This window comes from Oreochromis aureus, linkage group 20 (genome assembly GCF_013358895.1).
Source record: "Oreochromis aureus strain Israel breed Guangdong linkage group 20, ZZ_aureus, whole genome shotgun sequence".
Lineage (NCBI taxonomy): Eukaryota > Metazoa > Chordata > Actinopteri > Cichliformes > Cichlidae > Oreochromis > Oreochromis aureus.
Window position 1 is genome coordinate 31,495,175 of NC_052961.1, and position 19,587 is coordinate 31,514,761.

General features: G+C 36.9%; 1 protein-coding gene across 1 annotated transcript; it reads right to left on the reverse strand.

Moving 5' to 3' along the window:
• Nucleotides 1-339: 339 nt before the first annotated feature.
• Nucleotides 340-14,148, reverse strand: LOC120435283 (scavenger receptor cysteine-rich type 1 protein M160-like). The gene is made up of 19 exons (XM_039604572.1): nt 14,072-14,148; nt 12,332-12,652; nt 12,041-12,139; nt 11,681-11,893; nt 11,391-11,582; nt 11,140-11,291; nt 10,813-10,957; nt 10,227-10,535; nt 8,813-9,121; nt 7,914-8,210; nt 7,180-7,488; nt 6,021-6,317; nt 5,457-5,729; nt 4,893-5,059; nt 4,385-4,487; nt 4,058-4,207; nt 2,433-2,528; nt 1,224-1,373; nt 340-1,081 (listed from the first exon to the last, which is right to left on the reverse strand). Exons 1-19 carry the CDS (start codon nt 14,127-14,129, stop codon nt 897-899), a joined length of 3,825 nt encoding a protein of 1,274 aa, XP_039460506.1. The 5' UTR covers nt 14,130-14,148; the 3' UTR covers nt 340-896.
• Nucleotides 14,149-19,587: the final 5,439 nt, after the last annotated feature.

Genomic DNA, 19,587 nt, shown 5'->3' on the forward strand with positions numbered 1-19,587 from the left:
TGAGTAGTTTCAAAACAAAATGTACCTACCAGAGAAGCTAAACAGGATGAAACATGTCATTCACATCAATCACAACCTTAATCATGCTGTAATTAATTTTCAATACAAACAATAAAAAAATTGGGTGACTTATAGAAAAATGTGCACTGTGAACAGTTGTCAGGAATGTGAAAATTAGCCACAAAGAAGCTGTGGTCATGGGGGAAATAATCAAAAAATAATAATCAATAAAATATAATTGGGTGTTGGGATTTAAAAAAAAATTGTCAAGTTGAGCATCGTTAAAATGAGCAATTAACAGACTAGTTAAGAAATACCAACTGCACTGGTATTTCATGTTGGACCATTTAATGACACATTGCATAAAAATGAAACAATATCACAAAAAGACGACAACCACAAGATTTTGAATTCTTTATATTTATGCTTTAAAGAATATACTATATTTAGAACAATAGCTTAATATTATGAGAAATACACTTGTATTTTTATACTCAGAGTTTGATGAGAATATTGATATTACACAAATTTCAATGCTGAATATAAAAGTAACAAGACAGTTAGCTAAGCCTATAGACTAGAAGCAGGAAGAAGCGGCTGGCATTATAAAACATAATAAAATGATGTATAGATGAAACTAGCACTTTCTTTCTTTACATTGTACATTTTAAGTTTTTTCCTATACAGTATCAAAAGATGGATTTTCAGTCTTTTTACACTGAGTTCTTCCATGAAATGGAAGTTTCCTTCAGCCATTTCAGTAAATGTATGTTGAATTTAAAGATTTTAATATTGCTTTTCATTTGATATTTATTTGAGAGAAAGGAAAGTGAATTTGGACATGAGCCACTTTTTAAGACTGATTTTTTAAAGTAGTTTCTAAAGCCACATTTGGCTCACCCATCCACATCTGGCTCTAGGTAGTCCTCATCTCTCTCCACCAATCCTGGGGCTGCTGTGTTTAAGTCATGTGATGTTTCAGGGCTGTCATGGACCTCTGCTGTAGTCTGTGCGGGTCCAGGGATTGTATCGATGTCGTCATAACTCTCCTGTGGATCTTCCACTTCGTAGGTCACCTCGTCTGTCACAAAGAAAAACAGATGACATGTGTTAAACAGAGATTAGACTCAGTGATTTTCCAAATTGCCATTTACTGTTATTGAAATGTGAAAACAGTGTGTGTAAACTGGTTCAGAACTTTCTAGTGTTTTCATTATGGACACCTTCATGAACGTTGATGTCTCGGGCAGCAGGAGCAGTAGTGCCCGGAAAGGTCAGGGGTCGAGCCTCATCTGCTTCAACATCCTCATAAGGTAAAGAGGAAACACTCTGCCCATCCTTCTCTGAGATTAATTCAGCCTCTGATCTGGCTCCTGAATGAAAAATAGCAAGACAACACTTACACCATGTTGGCTTTTTAAAAAGAACTCCCACTTGGAAACAATCTGAGATAAATCTAAGACAGGCAAATTGTTTTATAAAAACAATTATTTAATTAATTAATTTTTGCAGCTTCTCATGCTGAAAAATAGGTCCCCCAAGGATGTTTATACTGCACAAAATGAATTAAGTACTGCAAAAGATAAACCATTAAATCGTAGAGAAGTTCCTGTCTTTATGATTTACTATTTCATTTTTTACAGTTGGTCTAGATTGAAAAAAAAATAGCCATCAGGGTATTTCCTGTGAATTAATAGAAACTTTCTATTTTTCTGTAATTTTACACATTTGATGATTACAATTTAAATTAGACATTTACTACGGCAGCATTTCTTTTTTATCATGTAGAAAACTAAGAAATACTATTTAAAATGCCTTTATTTTTCTTTTCTTGTTTTAAATGTGTAGTTACATTTCTTTAGGCTGACAGAAAGGGGAGTTTCACTGGTTTCTGTAAGTGGCCTACCATGTAAAATAAGACTGACAGCTTTCACTAAAAACTGCTGCTCTTTGTATCCAGAAGCTTAACTGTTATTACCAATGATCCCTGCCATGAAAGTCAGTTTGACAGATAATTTTTCATTTCATATATGTTTTATATCTCTGTTCAGGTCCACGGTGAAATTGAAATCATGCGCCTTCAAGTGGTCAGCAGGGGGGAGCAGTAGGACTGCACAAGGAGACGACATCAGAAGTGATAAAATCCAGATTTAACTGAGGTAAGGTTTTGTTCTTGACACAGTATGATTAAGCAGAAATAACTTATAAAAGCAGAAAAAATGGAGTATTGATATTCAGTGATAAGAAATATCTGTGGAAAATATAACTGTGTACATGGAAATATAAGAAGCAGCAAGACCTGCAACAAACAAACATGGTGTACAGTATATAAATGGCACTTTGATCAGAAGCAATAAAGTATTTAGAAAAAATGAATGAATGAATGAACAAAATAATCAATCAATCAATAAACAAATGAATGAATGACTCACTGCCATGACTTAAGTCTTCCATCTCATTTTCTTTGTTCGTGACATCTTCATATTCTCCACTTTCAAACTCCATTTCCTTGTCTGGCAGCATTCTTGCTGAAAGGTTACAGTGTTACACATTTACTCATACAGTACATAACAACAGCTGTCTCAACAGTGCACTGTGCTAATGTACCAGTGATGTACCAGTGTACCAGGGTACAGCAAAGACTGGTACGGTAATCTGGAATCAGCCATAAAAGCACTGTCAGCAGGCAATTTGTTCATTTTTGATACAGACACTGTATTGCAAATTCAAATATTTAAACTAGGCCCTCCCTACTTTCCATGTGTGCTCACACAACTTGCAGAACAGAATTTAGTACGGACGAAGTGGGGACTGCTGCTGTTGCAGCAACAATTGCTGTAGTAACAAACATAATAAAATTATGTATAGACGTATGTATAGCCCGTTTTGAGACTATTTTTCAGTTGTGCGACCGTTTTGGGATCGCCCAAGTCTCGCCTTTAATCGTGTGTCATGCATCGTAGTATACATGGGGTAACGAAGCGATTAACACCTCACGACCAGCTCCCGATCAGCAATCGTATGGTTGCAAGAAACTCAAACCTGTTTGAAATCCTGTCGGCCCTCGTGAGGTTAGCAACGCAACCTCTCACAATGTGCATTCGCAAACACAGAATAGAAGTGAAAAAGATGGAGTAGCACGGCAGTGCAGCGTGTGATCTGGACACAAGCGATGGAGGCCAACTTGTAGAACTTCGTCAAGCTCATCCGAGCCTTTTCGATGTGGCCTCACAAAATTATCACGACCACAACAACCGTGAAAAGAGTTGGATGGACATTCCTGATCAATTGCAGCTGCCTGGTCAACATTTTCATTAGCAATGTAGCAAAGTTGATGGTGGTGGTGTGTATGTGTCTGTGTGAGTGAAAGACTCAGATTTTGTGTTATAAGCTTCATGTTATGGACGCACAGTGTGAGCACTCAGGTCGTATCAGAGCATCAGGCCATATAATGTGAGACCCTGTATTGTGGCCTACAAACTTCTAACCCCTGTGATTCAGTTTGGGCAGGAGCTGAATAGATAGCAAAAGTGTAGGCCCAGCTTAAGAGGAGGCTGCCGTGGAGAAGTGCAGGGGGAGGGACAGCAGTCCCAATAAAAGTAAAATGAATGGCCACTTTGTCCATGAGCCACTGCACACAGATAAAATTTAGCTTTTAATTGTCACATACTGTAGTGCATTGTAACTAAGAACTAACCCAACAACAACCGTACCAATGCAATTAAAAAGATTTTTTGTAACAGTCCAGCCCTGAGTATGCGAGCAGGAAAAACACAACACAAGCACAAGTTTGGGTAGTTTTCGCAATTTTCCCCTAATTTTTTAAAGTAAGCAATGTTTGAATGAGCTGATGCGTTGCTTTTTCTGTCAGCAGTAGTGATGGAAGTATTTTCATAATTCAGTCAGTATGTTGGAGACTGTCCTCTTGTGGAAAAACTCTTGAACACCTTTTTCTGGATCACGTTATCATGTTCAATCAGGATTTTTACACTTTTTAAAGTAATTCATTAAAAGTGAAACAGGTCATGTGTTTAATTCATGTAATAAAGATACTCACGTGAAACTTTGGACTTCCTGGCTCTCTTGAGATAGAATCGCACAAATACCAAAATTAAGATCACAACAACAAGAAGAAATCCCACACCCACGATAATAGGTGCTATTGGTGGAGAAGAAGGTGGTGGGGGTGTAGGGGCTGACTCGTAGCCTGAAATAAAAAACAACCACTTTATATATTCTGGATTCAGTCACATTGCGAGCTGACCTCAAGGTAAATAAGCTCAGAGTTACAGATTATAAAAAGTCTCTTCTCTGCAAAACAAGTTGAATGAATATTTTTGAAAACAATGGAACTTATTGAGAAGGGATTCATGGTGTGTCTTACAAAGTATTTCAGCTGGAGAAGCGTTTCCACAGGAATGTTGTTTGACGGCACGCTTGACGTCCATGGTATCATCAGTGAACTCCAGTCTTGTTTCTAAGTTGACCTTGAATCAAATTTAAACTTTATCACATTTAGAGATACAGCCAGAATAAAAACACTGAAATTTCTCTGGCAGTAAAAAACAGGCCTGACTGAAGCATCAAAGCAACACACAGCAAAAGAAGTCACTAGAAGTCCAGACCAAAAGTATTGGGACATTCAATTTCTTTTATATTTCTGGAAACTGGATTTTAACTTAAAAATCTTTGAGCATTTTGTATTTAGTCAGCTACACCTCTCATGCATTTCTTACCTTTTTACAAACCTAAATATTTTAAATGCGATATTCCAGTCTGCATTATTATATTCAATTAAGCTGAGACAGAGCCAGGAAACTGTCCATGGTCTTGGTTTGTAAAATATGAGACAAATCAGTGACCGCTTCAAGATGTAAAATGTAAAGATTTACCTGTTTGTCTTCCTTAGAGCTGCTATGGGTCACATTATTGATCTCTTCACAGAGCTTTGCCTTTAAGTCTTGGGAAGGATTAAATGGACATACTCTTTCCCACTTATCTCGATAATTGACATAAAGGACACCTCCATGTTTTTCAGTCGTGCGGAACTTTACACTTTCTGTTAAAGTAAAGAAACTGTGTTTAAAGAAGGAAACAAGCTCATCCACTTCTGTCTGACAAATATGATGTTAGAGATGGTCAGCTTGTGTTTGTAATGTGTTTAAAAAATGAACAAAAATAACTTTTTTGAGATGACTTTTCTAATGAACCAGCCAAATGGTCATTTTTAAGGAAACTGGAATAGGTTCCTTAACAATGACATAGGGAACTTGAAAATGTCCTTTTAAAAAAAAAACTTTGTTTTTGTAAAAAAAAAAAAAAAAAAAAAAAAAAAGTTAGCAGTTTACTCAAAGATAATGAATTAAAATACTACCAGAATTAACAGAGGACCTACATGTATGTACTGTATATAGGGATGAGTCTATAGAAAGAGAGGTGTATGGACTCACACTTACCACTACAAGTAATGAACACCGCATTTGTGTCACACTTTCCTTTAGTCCTCCTGCACTGGCCAATGATGGAATGGTACTTTTCACAGCTGACATGGTAAATGTTACCTGAACCCTTTGATGGAGCTTTGGGTTTAATGAAGACAGCATTGCCACAAAGCTTTTCTTGGCAAACTTTGTGTGCATAGGATAGATCCCAGTTACTAGCACACACTGGAACGCCATCTATCCTCACTTCCCCACTACAGCCCTGTGAAAGGCTGACACTGGGCTCCTCTGGGAGGCAAAGCAATAAAACACTGCAGTCAAGTATTGATAAAGACATAAAGCACTGAAGTGGAAATGATCAGTTAATCATCTCTGCACTACAAAGTCAAAATATGAAGCACAAGTCCATAATCAAATAGTTCATTTAACACTTTTAGCTTTGGTTTGTTACTTTATCCAGTGTATCTGGAATAATTCTCTTTCACACTCCTAGAGTCTTGTTTCACTCTTCAGTGTTTCCAGTGCAAATGTAAAAAGTCTGTGATCATTTAAGATCAGTCCTGCTGATATAAATCTTACTTTGGCATTCAATAAAGACTGGCTCCTTCCTTGAGGGTGTGGTTTTATTTTCACACTCCCAAATGCTTCCTGGATTTTTACCACAGCTGAATCTTTTGTTCCAAAAAGAATCTATTTCAATTGTTTGGGGGTGGCTTTCATTTGTTGATTGGTGTCCACCACAGTCCATATCCTGGCAAAGCTTTTCCTTCTCAGTCTCATTGAAGTTTTCTCTGGAAACAGCACTGGGTCCCTGTCTCCAGTGAACCAACACTGTTCCACTACAGGCCTTTTTGTCAGGTACCATCGTCCTCCATTCTGAGACAGACAAGAGAAATAAAACGTTCACAAAACATGATGTAATCAACAGGATCTGTATGATATAAATAACACACTCTGCACACAGAAATGACATTAATGTGTAATGTGTATGTGTTAGTCCCCGTAGGGAAATTACTCCTCTCCATTTAACCCATTCACCTAGTGAAGCAGTGGGCAGCCACCAACGCAGCGTCTGGGGAGCAGTCTGTAGGGACGGTACCTTGCTCAGGGGTACCTCAGGGTAGCCATTCAGTAGAGTCGAACCAACAACATTCCAATCATGGGGTAGCTACTCTACCGGTTGAGCTATCCCTGGCCCCTTTTCTTTGTTTTTTTTTAATGATTGATTTTTTTTTATGATCCTGCATCAAATTAAAGTTTTACATTTTTAAAGTTTAGCTAACCTGCTGACTGCTGTGTAAATAAAATGATTTTATAGAGTGATAACAAAGAGATGACAACTGATGACAGAGATATTTTTATAACCATCAGACTGCACAGGCTAGCTGTTTCCAGCTGATTCCACACATTATTTAAGTGAGTCAGACTGTGTGGCAGAGACATACTGGTGACATGAACAACAAGCAGAAAAGAAAAGAGTAAAACTGAGTAGAACAAATATGATTAATGGAGGTGAGGATGTTAAACTTCTAACCTTTATTTTACTTAAAGTAACCTTTGAAGGCGAGCATGTCAAAGTTTGAACGCAGCATTATTTTTATCTCAACATTTTTCTGAAATACAAACTAGTCTCAGTTTGTTTCAGTTTCAATCCAGTTTCAAACCCTTTATTTTAAAATTAGGCTGAAGGAGCAAAGAATAATTAAGAAACTGCTGACACAAAGATCATTATACACACCAGAGCATCGGAGGCCACTGTGTTTGCAGGCAGCTGTAGAAGCAGTAATACTGCTGCATGCAGATAATGGACTGTTAGCATTTGCAATGCAGTTTAGGTTTGAAATGGCTAATTTATCTGTTGGTGCAGGTCCAAAGTAGGGACGAGTCTCGACAGCATCACCACATTTAAGCTCCTGACAGATGGTTTTTCGATTGTTAGTGTCTTTGAGAGCATCCTCGCACACAGGGATCCACTTCCCCTCATACTCCACCTCTATGTTTCCAAAACATTTGTAACTGGGAATGCTAAATCTGGGCTTGACACTACCTGAAACAAAAAAATATCAAAATAATACCATATATTTATAATACTCTTGTTTTATTTTTAAACATAATTTTAAGCATCAATAACCATCATCATCTTGGTAAAAAGATGAAATAAGTATGAAGAATTTCAGTCTGATAGCTTCAGAAAGATTCATATTTGCTTCTTTAACACAAATGAGCTTAAATAGTATTTACACAGATAGTTTTTAAAACATTTGAAGGAACATGTAAAAAAAATTTAAATTCTGGTAACTTCATGACTGAAGAATCAACAGTCCAATAAATTGGAGCAATAAAACTGGCACTTTTTTCCAAAGGGTCCAAATCAGTTGAAAAAGAAACTTTTTAAAAAGGAAAGTCACGAAATTTATTATATGTTTGCAATCTAACAATAGTTTTTTAAAAAACAAACAAACAATTAATTACCTGAGCAAACAACATAGGCTGGTTTTTGATTACAGTACTTATCATTGTCCTGGTTTTTGACAAAGATGCTCTGTGTCAGGTCTTTAGTCTGATTTGTCGGGTGTAAACTCTTGAAGAGGATATCACCATCTCTGGGACTGTTGTGGGCTTTTATGGGCGTCCCACAGTTCAGCTTTTCACACAGCTTCACAGACTTGTCTTCTGTCCAGGTGTCTGCACACATATCTCCTTCATTCTTTTCTACACGAATTCTGACTTTTCCCCAGCAGCCGTTCATCAACCTCATCCCAATATTTCCTGTTGTGACATGAAAAAGTACAATTTAAGTGGAAACTAGTATCAGCAGATATTTCACAACTTCTTAGACCGAGCTGGGTTTCAGAAAAAACAGATAATAGTAGAAACTTGATTGAGAGAAAACAAGGAAGTGAATGTACATCTATGGACATTAAAAGGTAAAGTCTGTTATAAATAAATTGTGTCCTCTGAGTGACACAATAAATCAATTCCATAATGACTTTAGTCTTAGTTTTATATGGTAAATGGTAAATGGCCTGTATTTATATAGCGCCTTTATGGTCCCTAAGGACCCCAAAGCGCTTTACATACCCAGTCATTCACCCATTCACACACACATTCACACACTGGTGATGGCAAGCTACGTTGTAGCCACAGCCACCCTGGGGCGCACTGACAGCGGCGAGGCTGCCGGACACTGGCGCCACCGGGCCCTCTGACCACCACCAGTAGGCAACGGGTGAAGTGTCTTGCCCAAGGACACAACGACCGAGACTGTCCGAGCCGGGGCTCGAGCCGGTAACCTTCCGATTACAAGGCGAACTCCAAACTCTTGAGCCACGATCGCCCCTATACTTTAACTCATTCACATTTCACATTACCTGAACATTTCACATAGGCAGTAGAAGTTTGGTGGTCAGGAGGCAGAGTTGTATTTCGGTTACACTCAAAAAGAGACTTTTTTCTGGATGAGCAGCTAAAAGAGTCTTTCCAAACTTTATTAATCATATCAACTGTTGTAGAGTTGGAAGAAAAGCTGGCAGCGTTCCCACAATGCATCTGCTGACACACTGTGTCTGCAGACTCTTGGTTCCATGTCTCTTTAGACCCAGAGAGCCAGTAGATTTCTCTGCCATGCTCTATCCTCACCTGACCAGAACAGGTTCCACTCAAAAACACCACCTTGTGACCTGATGGACACAAAGAGAGAAACGTGATATACAGTAAGTGGCTGTGCAGGTCGTCTACCTGTTGAAAGCTCAGTGGTTCACAAAGACACAAAGACATAGACAGAAAAATAGGAAAGTGGTGTATAAACACATTCTTGGTGAAAAAAGCTGAATGGAGATAAAACACAGTCTAGTGTTATTGCAGCATAACTAAGTGATTATTTAGGGTCACCTTATTGAGCACTAATTATAACCTTTATCAAAAAGGAAAGTTTGAAGCCTAATCTTAAAATAGAGAAGGTGTCTGTCTACCAAATCCAAACTGGGAGGTGATTCCACAGAAGAGGGGCCTGAAAGCTGAAGCCGCTGCCTTCTATTCCACTTTTAGGAACCACAAGTAAGCCTGTAGTCTGAGAGGGAATTTGTTCTAGGGATCCAATGAAGAGAAGCCAATACAGGACAAATCTGCTCTCAGTCCATGTCAGTACTATTGCTGCAGCATTCTGAATCAACTGAAGGTTTTTACTGGTGGCCAATTTAATGTTCATAAGGTTAAAATATACTTAGTTTTATCTCTATTTATAGGCAAAAAATGAGCATTGTCTGTAAGACTTTCCTTACTAAGCATGTAACTGTGCCAAAAATAATCTTTTAATTAAATTTTTGAGTAAAACGTCAAGGTAGCATTTAAAGAAAAACAATGTTAAAATGGCATGAACAATGAAAATTGTAGTGTCTGATTTCACTTTTATGATCAAAACAGTTTAACAGAAATCCCTTTCTTAGTGAATTTGGCAGTATTAAACTGTAGGTATGGAAGGACTGTTGAGCCTGAAGGAGCTGTAGGAATAAAAAGAGAAATTAACTAAGCTGAGGGGAAAAAACATGTTTTCTTTTTTTCTGACTGACATCGATGAATGAAAATGTCTTTTTCCTGGTTTTAACATTTTATCGTATTTTAGTATGTCTGCAGCTTTTCCTGTTTTGATCAAACTTCACCAATATCATCTGTGACTTGTTCAGCAACTAAAAGGCCAAAGATACATAAAGTCTTCCTTTAAGGAAGGAAACAGTTTTTCTGGCTGATGTCACTGAAGGGCAGAGGAATGAAAAAAATGACACTCACCCTCACAGGTGATTCCAACTGCTTCCACTTCCTGATCCAACAATTGGTTGTTTGAGTTTGAGTTGGCTGTTAAACACTCAGATATTTTTTCTTTATTTTCTGGACACTTTACTGATGGGAAGCTATCAGAACCCTGACTGAATTTTTCAGTTTTGCCTTTTTCCCCACATTGCAGTTGTTTGCAGACAGCTGCTGATTGAGCCTCTGTCCATCCTGTTTTAAGAACTTTCCTCCACTGGCCCTCATGCTTTATCTCCAATCTTCCAGCACATCTTCCAGGACCATCTGCCAGTTTCACCTCCGCACTGTCTGTACCATGACAATAAGAGATTTAGCAAACATCTCACACATCCACACACACACACACACACACACACACACACACACACACACACACACACACACCCTCCTACTGAAGAAATTTGGGGAAAAAGTCGTCTGAATCAAAATATGTCACAGTTTCATTGAATGGAGTAATTCATTTTCTCTCTCGACAGAGAATTTATTGCAGATTTTAAAATCCCATTATAAAAGCAGACAAAGGCCATCAGCAGCCACTCTGTACATTTTCACTGCTGTATCTCACCTGAACACACCACATAAGGTTGGTTTGAACACTGGATGTTCTTGTCATGCTTAGCAGGACAGTGCCACAGTGAGGACTCGCTGCCTTTGCAGCTCACATGGTCCATTATCCCTCTTGAATTTTGACGTTCTTGAGTATAAATCAGCTAGAACAAAGCATTTATGAGTTTGCATTATTTCATTGATACTCATCCAGTATTAATGGTGCACATTAGTACACTTATCACAATAAAGCCAGTAGCACTGCTGTATGGACAGTTTCTGATACACTCAGTATCCATGTATCAGAACAACAGGTAACTTATGGTGACTAAACTGGAAAACTCACTTTCCCGCATCCAAGCTCCTTGCAGACTAATTCAGCTTCACTTTTAGTCCAGGTGGAGGCACACACAGGATTAACTGAACCATTCACTTGAATATTAACTGTACCATAGCACTTGCTGTCTTTACCAGAGTGCAGAACTACTTTAACTTCATCTGAGAGAGAGAGAGAGAGAGAGAGAGAGAGAGCAGTTTTACAGTGTGAAGTGTTTGCTTGGAAGTTGTTTGTGTTGGAATATAAATGTGTTGAATTACCTGTGCAAGTCACATTAAGGTTTTTGTTTGTGCTGTTGTTTGGGCTGAGAGAGTTACCACAGTGCATTTGCTGGCACACATCAAAATCAAAGTTGTCCTGTTGAACAGGTACCCAGTTGTTATTTTCTTCTTTTTCCAGCTGCCCAGAACACACATTTGACTGGTTTCCTTTGAGCTGCAGTCTCATAAAACCTGTTTATAAAAACACTTTCACTGTGTGTGTGTGTGTGTGTGTGTGTGTGTGTGTGTGTGTGTGTGTGTGTGTGTGTGTGTGTGTGTGTGTGTGTTACCTTCACATATGACAGAAAAAGGTTTGCATGATGCTGAATCATCATTGCCTTTCACACACTGCCACAGATGATCTGGGTCTGCATTTTTAAAGGCTGAACAATCGAGCTTCATCTTTGCTGCATTTCTTTCCATGTCCTCCCACTCTGAGGGAGGAATTTCCCTGAGTCCACCACACCCCAGACTTTTACACAGAAGCCTGGCTTCTGTTTCACCTTTTTAAGAGAGGAATTAAAACACTTCAAAACATTTCAAAAAGCGATGAAAAAATATTACAATTTAAATTAAGAGAGAGCAAGCTGGACAATATTTGAACAGCTCTGCCCTTTGAAACAGAAGATTAGCAGAAAGAGAATGCATACCAATGTTACTGTTACAAAAGTAACCATCAAATTTGCCATCAATGGAGTACTTGACAGCTCCAGCACATTTGGCTCCATCCAAGCTTATTGTGATATTACCTTGAAGAGCACACTCAATTACCAGCCACATACAAACACAGATAAAAAACAAACAAACAACACAATCAATCTTATCAAGTCATTCCCATTATTGTTAATTTCCCTTAACAACTTTTAGCTAAGATTCATTTATCTCACCAAAAAGAAAATAAATAAAATAAACCCAGAGAAAGACAAATCCGAACAACTTACTTGAACATGTAATTTTTTTCACTGTGAGCTTTGAGTAATAGCTGGAGTTCCAACCAGGATGTTTACATTCCCACAGAGCGCTCTCATGTCCTTCACACTTCAGTTCATTGAGCCAGATCGTGCTGTCTTCAGAAGGCTTACCAATATCTTTTACTGAGCTGTCCACAGGTTCCCCACAGTGAGTGCTCTTACAAACCACTTTTTCAGTGTTCTTGTCCCAGTGTGTATCCCCAACATAGCCCCATGTGTTGTTATGGTAGACTTCAAGGTAGCCTTCACATGGGTAGCCTCCTTTGTTTTTTAGAATCAGTTTGTCCTCAGCTAGGAACATACAAGGTTTATACAGCAAATTATTATTATTATTAGAATTATTATGATTTGTTTCATGGCTGACTTACTTTTGGGAACTGCAAAGGATAAAATGTTAAACTTTTGGTTGTGCCATAACTTCTGAATACAAGTAAAAAATAACAATAATAATAATAATTTTTTATTTTGTATGCCGTTATGTTTTACTTTATTGTTTTAATATATTTAGCAAGATATTTCTAAACACATTATTTTTGTTCATTATTGTTATTGTTATTATTTTGAATCCACGAAGTCTTAATCCAAACAATTCTGCTTATAAAATTTCTGGGAGGTCGGAATACTGCCGTGATAGGGAAAGAGGCAGATAACACCGTGGACAGGTCACCAAGCTGTTGTAGGGCTAACACATGGAGACACTGTGTTTACACCCACAGTTAATTTTGATTTACCAGTTAACCTACTGCAAGTATGTCTTTGGACTGTGAGGGGAAGTCAGAGTACCCAGAGATTACCCATGCAGACACGAGGTGGCCGTGCCAACTCCACACAGAAAGGCCCCATCATTGATTCGAACCTAGCACTCTCTAAGGTGACAGTGCTCATCACTGGACCCCATGCTGCCCGTTAAGCAGTCATTTTTCTCTAAATAAAACAATAGATCTGCACACACATTTGGAAAGTTAAAGCTTTTTTTTGACTGTAAATCTTTTAAATTCCGAATTTCCTGCAACACCTTGTCTTTTAAAAAAGCTACATAAACATAGCCATTTCATATATTTTTTTTAAAATAGAGTTTTTAAATAGAGAGAGGGACTTCTATTAAAAAATATTGTTAGGATTTCAAAAATATTTTAAAGATTCCTTCCTGTAATTGTGACTGATTATGAAACAAGTCCTCTGCAAGGAACAAGTGCCTCTTTAATGAACACAGCACATAAACTTACACAGTCGGATGTAGCAGGGTGTTACAAGCGCATTCATCAGTTCTCTTAGATCTTTTTCATCTATTTTCTCGACTGCACTTTTTCACGACACCACCCTCTAGTGGTGCAGTTTGTTATATCACATTAGAGGACACAACACTTCCTAATTCGAATTTGACACAAACTTAATTAAAGATATTTGCAAGAAAATAGCAATTTTATTTATTTATGTATTTATTTTGGCTTCAAATCGAGTATCAAATCTGGACTCAGTTCAGATGCATACACACACACGCATACACACACACACACACACACACACACACACACACACACACACACACACACACACACACACACACACACACACACACACACAGAGCTTCTTTTAAACAGTATTTCAAAGATGTTAAATACTTCAAAGACATTTTTAAGATACTTTCTTAATTCTAACTACTAACAATAATTACTCGTATTCAGAATGAAATAAACTGAATTAACTTGCCTTGTGAGATCATCAGCTCAATGTGAGCAAGGTGGAGAAGCAGGAGGAGGAACCACATCGTCACCACAGCTCATGACTTGAGAGTGAGACAGACAAATGATGTGTTCGGCTTTATATTGCCGTGGCTTCGCCCACCAAAAATGGAAATGAGCGGCATACGCGCCAAATTTAGACTCACAAATATTATCTTAATTTTAAAGAAAACTAACACACAAGTGTGCTTATTTCTTATACAGCACCTTTTTATGCTTTTCTATCGTTGAACAAACTCACTATGATGCTTTTACACACACTAGAGATTTTATGAAAATAGGAAATTGATCAACTATTGATAGACTGATGTAAATTCAATGATTAATAACTGACTGTTAATTAATTATTTGACACGTTCATCTAGGAATTCTAACTATTCTAACTAACTATTTAAAGGGGTCATATTGGGTATTCCACTTCAAATCAGCCAACTTATGAAGATTTCCTACTGGACCATCTCCAGTCTTGGTCCAAATTTTGAAGATCTAACAAGTATAACGAGTACTGTGAAATTTTATCGCTAAAATATGAAAGAAAGGTCTAGCGCTCCTGCAAAAATCCGTATGTAAGCACACACTAATGAAAACATTAATACTGCAAAAGACAATTAGTGACAATTTCTGAATGAGGTATTCACTGAAGACAATGTGTTTTTCAATTAACTTTCACTAAATTCAGCAAATAATAATTGTACCACAAAAATAAAATAAATTCAAGTTCATAGTGGAATCCAAATAGAGTGAAATTCATTAGTTTCTTGATGGTACTTTAATTATAACCAAGAAAATAATTAAGTTGAATATGTGCAATCATGATGATTGCTGTGAAATTTTTGCGTCATATATTTCGCATGCTGAAAACTTTGGAAATATGTGAGCATAAATATCTCAAAAACTATTTTTCAAATGTACTTTATTACTGTATTACTATTACTGTTTTAACTAGTCATTCTTACCATAAAACTGAATCGGGCTAACAGCTGGTGACAATTTCTGAATAGTTAATTGTGAAAGCAAAATAAAGCATGTTGTATATGTTTCAACAAGATATTCTTAGTAAGAAGTGACAAAAATCGTGCTGATTGCAAATATGACAAGTTGTATCACAAAATCAAAATATATGAGCAGACAGTCTGAAAACAAAAAATTCTGGACTTCTTAGATTATTCTGACAATAAGTAAAAAAAATTATTTTGTTAAACATAAGCAAAGGATTTTCAAGCATTTCCACTTTCCCTAAACAGTTTTTTTTTGTTTGTTTGTTCTGGTTTTTTTAGGTCAGTCAACCGACTTTTAGGCCACTATGGTATTTATAGACTATGGTATTTATCACAGCAGGTCTCAAAATGGTAGGTAGGTAGAATGGTTCTATGTGTATTGCGCGCATTTATTTAACAAATTTATTTTCTGAGACATAATCAGAGTGCCATCTTGAAATTCAGGATCTTGAATAGCCAATAGATTTCTCTTTTTTAAATATTAGTCCAAGAGAACACATCCTGACTAATGTTGACTGTAAGAAAGGACAATAGGAGAGATTCATGCCCAAATAAAATCAACAGCAATCCTTATATAAAATATATATTCAGCCTTTGTACCATAAAATCTTTAAGAAATAGCGGAGGAGATAACATTCCAAAAATGTGATCAGTTGAAATTGGACTGGACTTGAAAATGGAAAAAATGTGAAGATATTTAACAAAATAATTTTCTGAGTAATGATTATTTTTGGTTTTGTGGCATAGGTTGCCATAATTGGCTTCAGACTAAAAGACTATTTTCATTTTCCTCTCTGAATACAAGCAAAGACCGTTTGCCAAGTTCTGATACTAAAATAATAAAATTAATAGGTAGTAAACATCAAAAAAAACATTTTAAAGTTTTAATTTGAACAAATTACCATAAAATCATCAATATAATGAGGAGTGTTTTTCTGACCTTTTTTTCTTTTAATAAAGTTCCACAAAATATCAACCTGTTGATCCTTTATATGTCTGAGAACATTATATACTAAAAAACAAAGACTGTACTTTTGGAAGCAGCACATATAGCAATCATTAGCAGAGCAAACATTAGCTCATATCAGCGAAATAAATTCTTAGAATGGAAAGATTATTTTAGTGAGAAAACAGAAAAACAACAAACCGGGTATATTTTATCACACAGCATCCAGAAGCTGCATGAAAGTTTTGTTTGTTTTTTTTTTTTTAAAAAAAAAGCTTCCTTAAAATAGAGAGTATGACATTCGCGTAAAACTTACAATGACATGAGGCGGAATTATAAATGCTGTGCAATAAATGTAAATATGACATTTTGCATATATGGCAAGGAGACATATGTTTGGAGTGCGTGTTGCAGAGTGTAGAAAGACTATATACAAGATATAATATATAAAATATGCATAAAAACAGAAAAGAAACAGAACAGAAAAGAAATTTGCCTTGAAAACAGATGTAACCAAGCGAATGGTAATGCATATCTACTAGTCACTCTAATGAAATTATCCATCCATTTTACAGTCAGATTTTACATGTGAATGTTGCCTGAACTGTGGTTACAGGTGTAAAATGAGTGTATGAGAGAAAATGAGTGTATGGCTCTGTGGCTTTGTGGCTGGAGACTTTTCAGAGTTGTGAGTAACTGGAAAAAAAAATTCTCAAGTGCCCCTTAGTTAGCTGCTGAAATACATTTACGCCCAACCACACTTTAGATAAAAGCAAAATAGGTCACTAAAAGGCTTCCAAGAGTTATCTGATTTTCTAAGAGATACACTTTGTTCAAGGGGTCTCAGCAGGTTGAAAGAAAACACTTTTTTAAATCTTACTTCATACCTTTTATGCACATTAATCAATTCACTTTTAATGGTAAATGGACTGATTCTTATATAGCGCTTTTCTACTCTCCCGGAGTACTCAAAGCGCTCTATACAACATGCCTCATTCACCCATTCACACAAGCACTTCTATACACAAGTGCAAACTAACTTGCATTCACACACATTCACACTCCGATGAACGCATCGGAGGGCAACTTGGGGTTAGTATCTTGCCCAAGGATACTCGGCATGCAGACTGGGAAAGCCAAGGATCGAACCACCGACCTTCCGATCAGTAGCTGATCTGCTCTACCACCTGAGCCACAGCCACCCCACGCAGCCACCCAATGCAGTTCAGTTTGATTTTATTAATATAGTAAAGTAAGATTGTTTATATAACATAGACATAACAGTCACAATGCAATATCAATAGAGAATTATGTTAGAAAAGAATTAAAAATAACAAAGATTAAAACAAAATGTCAGCAGAAGGCCTGAATAAACAGACGCGTTTTTAACTGTTTTATAAAAGACTATGAGGAGCCACCTAAACAAAGCCGGGGAGGTGAGGTGTTTCAAAGCCTTGGTGCCGCAGACTGAAAAGCTCTGTCACCTACAGTATTCAGTCTTAGATTTTGAGCTTGTGAGGTAAGACAGCAAGCAGCAGTGTTTGTACCAAGAAGTTCAGATAAGTAGTCACGAGCTTGTCCATTTAGTGCTCTGCATGCAAGCGTGAGAATCTAAAATCAACTGGAAGCCAATGTAAAGAAACTAATATAGGGGTCATGTGAGTGTGCCTGTGTTTTGGCAGCATTTAGTGCCAAATCACAAGACCTCAAGGTAAGGTAAAGACCGTAGAATAATACAGAGAATACCCCACAATCAGGCGACCCACTATGAACCACTGGGAACAGTGGGAAAGAAAAACTCCCTTTTAAGCTCCCGCAGAACCAGGCTGAGGGAGGGGCAGACATGTGCTACGACCAGTTGGGGGTGAAGGAAGGGAGACAGGACAAAAGACACAAGAGTGAGTGAAAAAGAAAACTCACCATGGGAAATGGATTATTTTTCCTCCTTAATTATAAACACCGTTATTTAGAAACTGCGTTTTTTGTTTAGTCATGCATTTTTTGTCTAAAGAAGGGGCCAAAACCTTTCCACGTCACAGTAAATGTGTAAACGTTGTGACATGTAAAGCATTCAGGGTAAAGTTGGAAGCTGTAATTAATGTGGCATCAGTAACCGTAATCAGAACGAGGGCCGCTGTTCTGACGCTGTTAGTTCAACATGGATATAATCACCTTTACTGCACCACATGCAGTTAGTCTACATTCCTTTTTTATGCTTGAATGATTTACAGGTCAGTGTTAACAAAGCAAATAACGAATGTCAAGGTTCACACAAGTTACATAGTATAACTCCTTCTAAATCAGTTTGTGTGTGTCTCTGGCCCTTCTTCATATCTGTCTGGTTCACTAAGAGACACTAACATAAAGTAAATTAAATAAAATTGTAAAAATAAATTAACTAGTTTTAAAGTAACAAAATGTTTTTCAATTCCTTTTTTATTGGAAATCTTGTTGATTTCTTCTTGATCTCACTTTGAAGCGTATGACTCACGCAGAGGTGTCGTGACCACATTTATCAGTGGCCTGATCAGAGTTAAGGCATAACTGACTCAACCATCAGCTCAAGTTAGGAGCAAGCTTAACAGAAATGAAGCCACAAACCTCTGGGTTGTATTTTGAAACCAGATCATCTATCTAAACAGGAAACTGTAATCGTACATATGCTTCTGCTTCAGACATATTCTCAGGAAATATAAAAATATCCATTCCGAACTGGGTTTTAAAGTCTTTAAGAAAAAAAAAGATGCTTTTGGAGCTTTACTTGAATATTTACTTAAACAACAGATTCATGTATTTCAGTGCTTTACATCTGTATCAAACTGAATGCTAAATTAAAGGGCATGCTAACCAGCAAACAAGACTCAGGATGCACAAACCAACCCTGTTGTCCCCCAACACACGCTGCAGAGACACACACTATTCAACAAAACTGTATAGACTATCACATATGCCATAACCAACTTTTACACATGAATATTTCATGCATTAAACACTGGCTCTCTTTCAAAATTTTATTTATTACAACAAAATTAAAACAGTCCATCATGACTGGTATATCTCTATCTAAAGCGTCTTGTCTCAGTTTATTTGAGTAAAGCTGTCAGTAACTAGTACAATGTTTGGCTTTACATATTTGAATATTAAGAAAATTAGGATTAAGAAATCACATGAAAGGACAATTGTCCTTAAATAGTGCACTGATGTGTGCAAACCTTAATATAGTCACTTATGGAAATACATAGACCTCAACTATTTCAGCACTTTATTTTCTATTAGATTTAAATTAAAATGAATAAAATTACAACTATTAACAAATAAACTTACGCCCAAAAACATAATCATCTTCTGAAAATAAATTTTCCATTTCACTAGCTGCATCAGGGCTGATTACTGCCAGACCTAATTACTGTAGGCGAAGTCGACCCCTGAGCTTAAATGAATTCAATTGAATTCAATTTAAAAATAATAATAGGGTAGGTTTGTATAAAAAAAAAAAATCTATCCTTAAGAAATGAAATATATATATAATGAAATATCTTT

Bases quoted from the DNA above. Each gene is read 5' to 3' on its own strand.
- LOC120435283 (XM_039604572.1), bottom strand. From the start codon at position 14,129: ATGTGGTTCCTCCTCCTGCTTCTCCACCTTGCTCACATTGAGCTGATG. The intron at 12,653-14,071 runs GCAAGTTAATTC...GTATGTTCCTAG, and splicing joins TGAGCTGATGATCTCACAAG to CTGAGGACAAACTGATTCTA. The intron at 1,082-1,223 runs GTGTCCATAATG...TCTTTGTGACAG, and splicing joins AGACATCAACGTTCATGAAG to ACGAGGTGACCTACGAAGTG.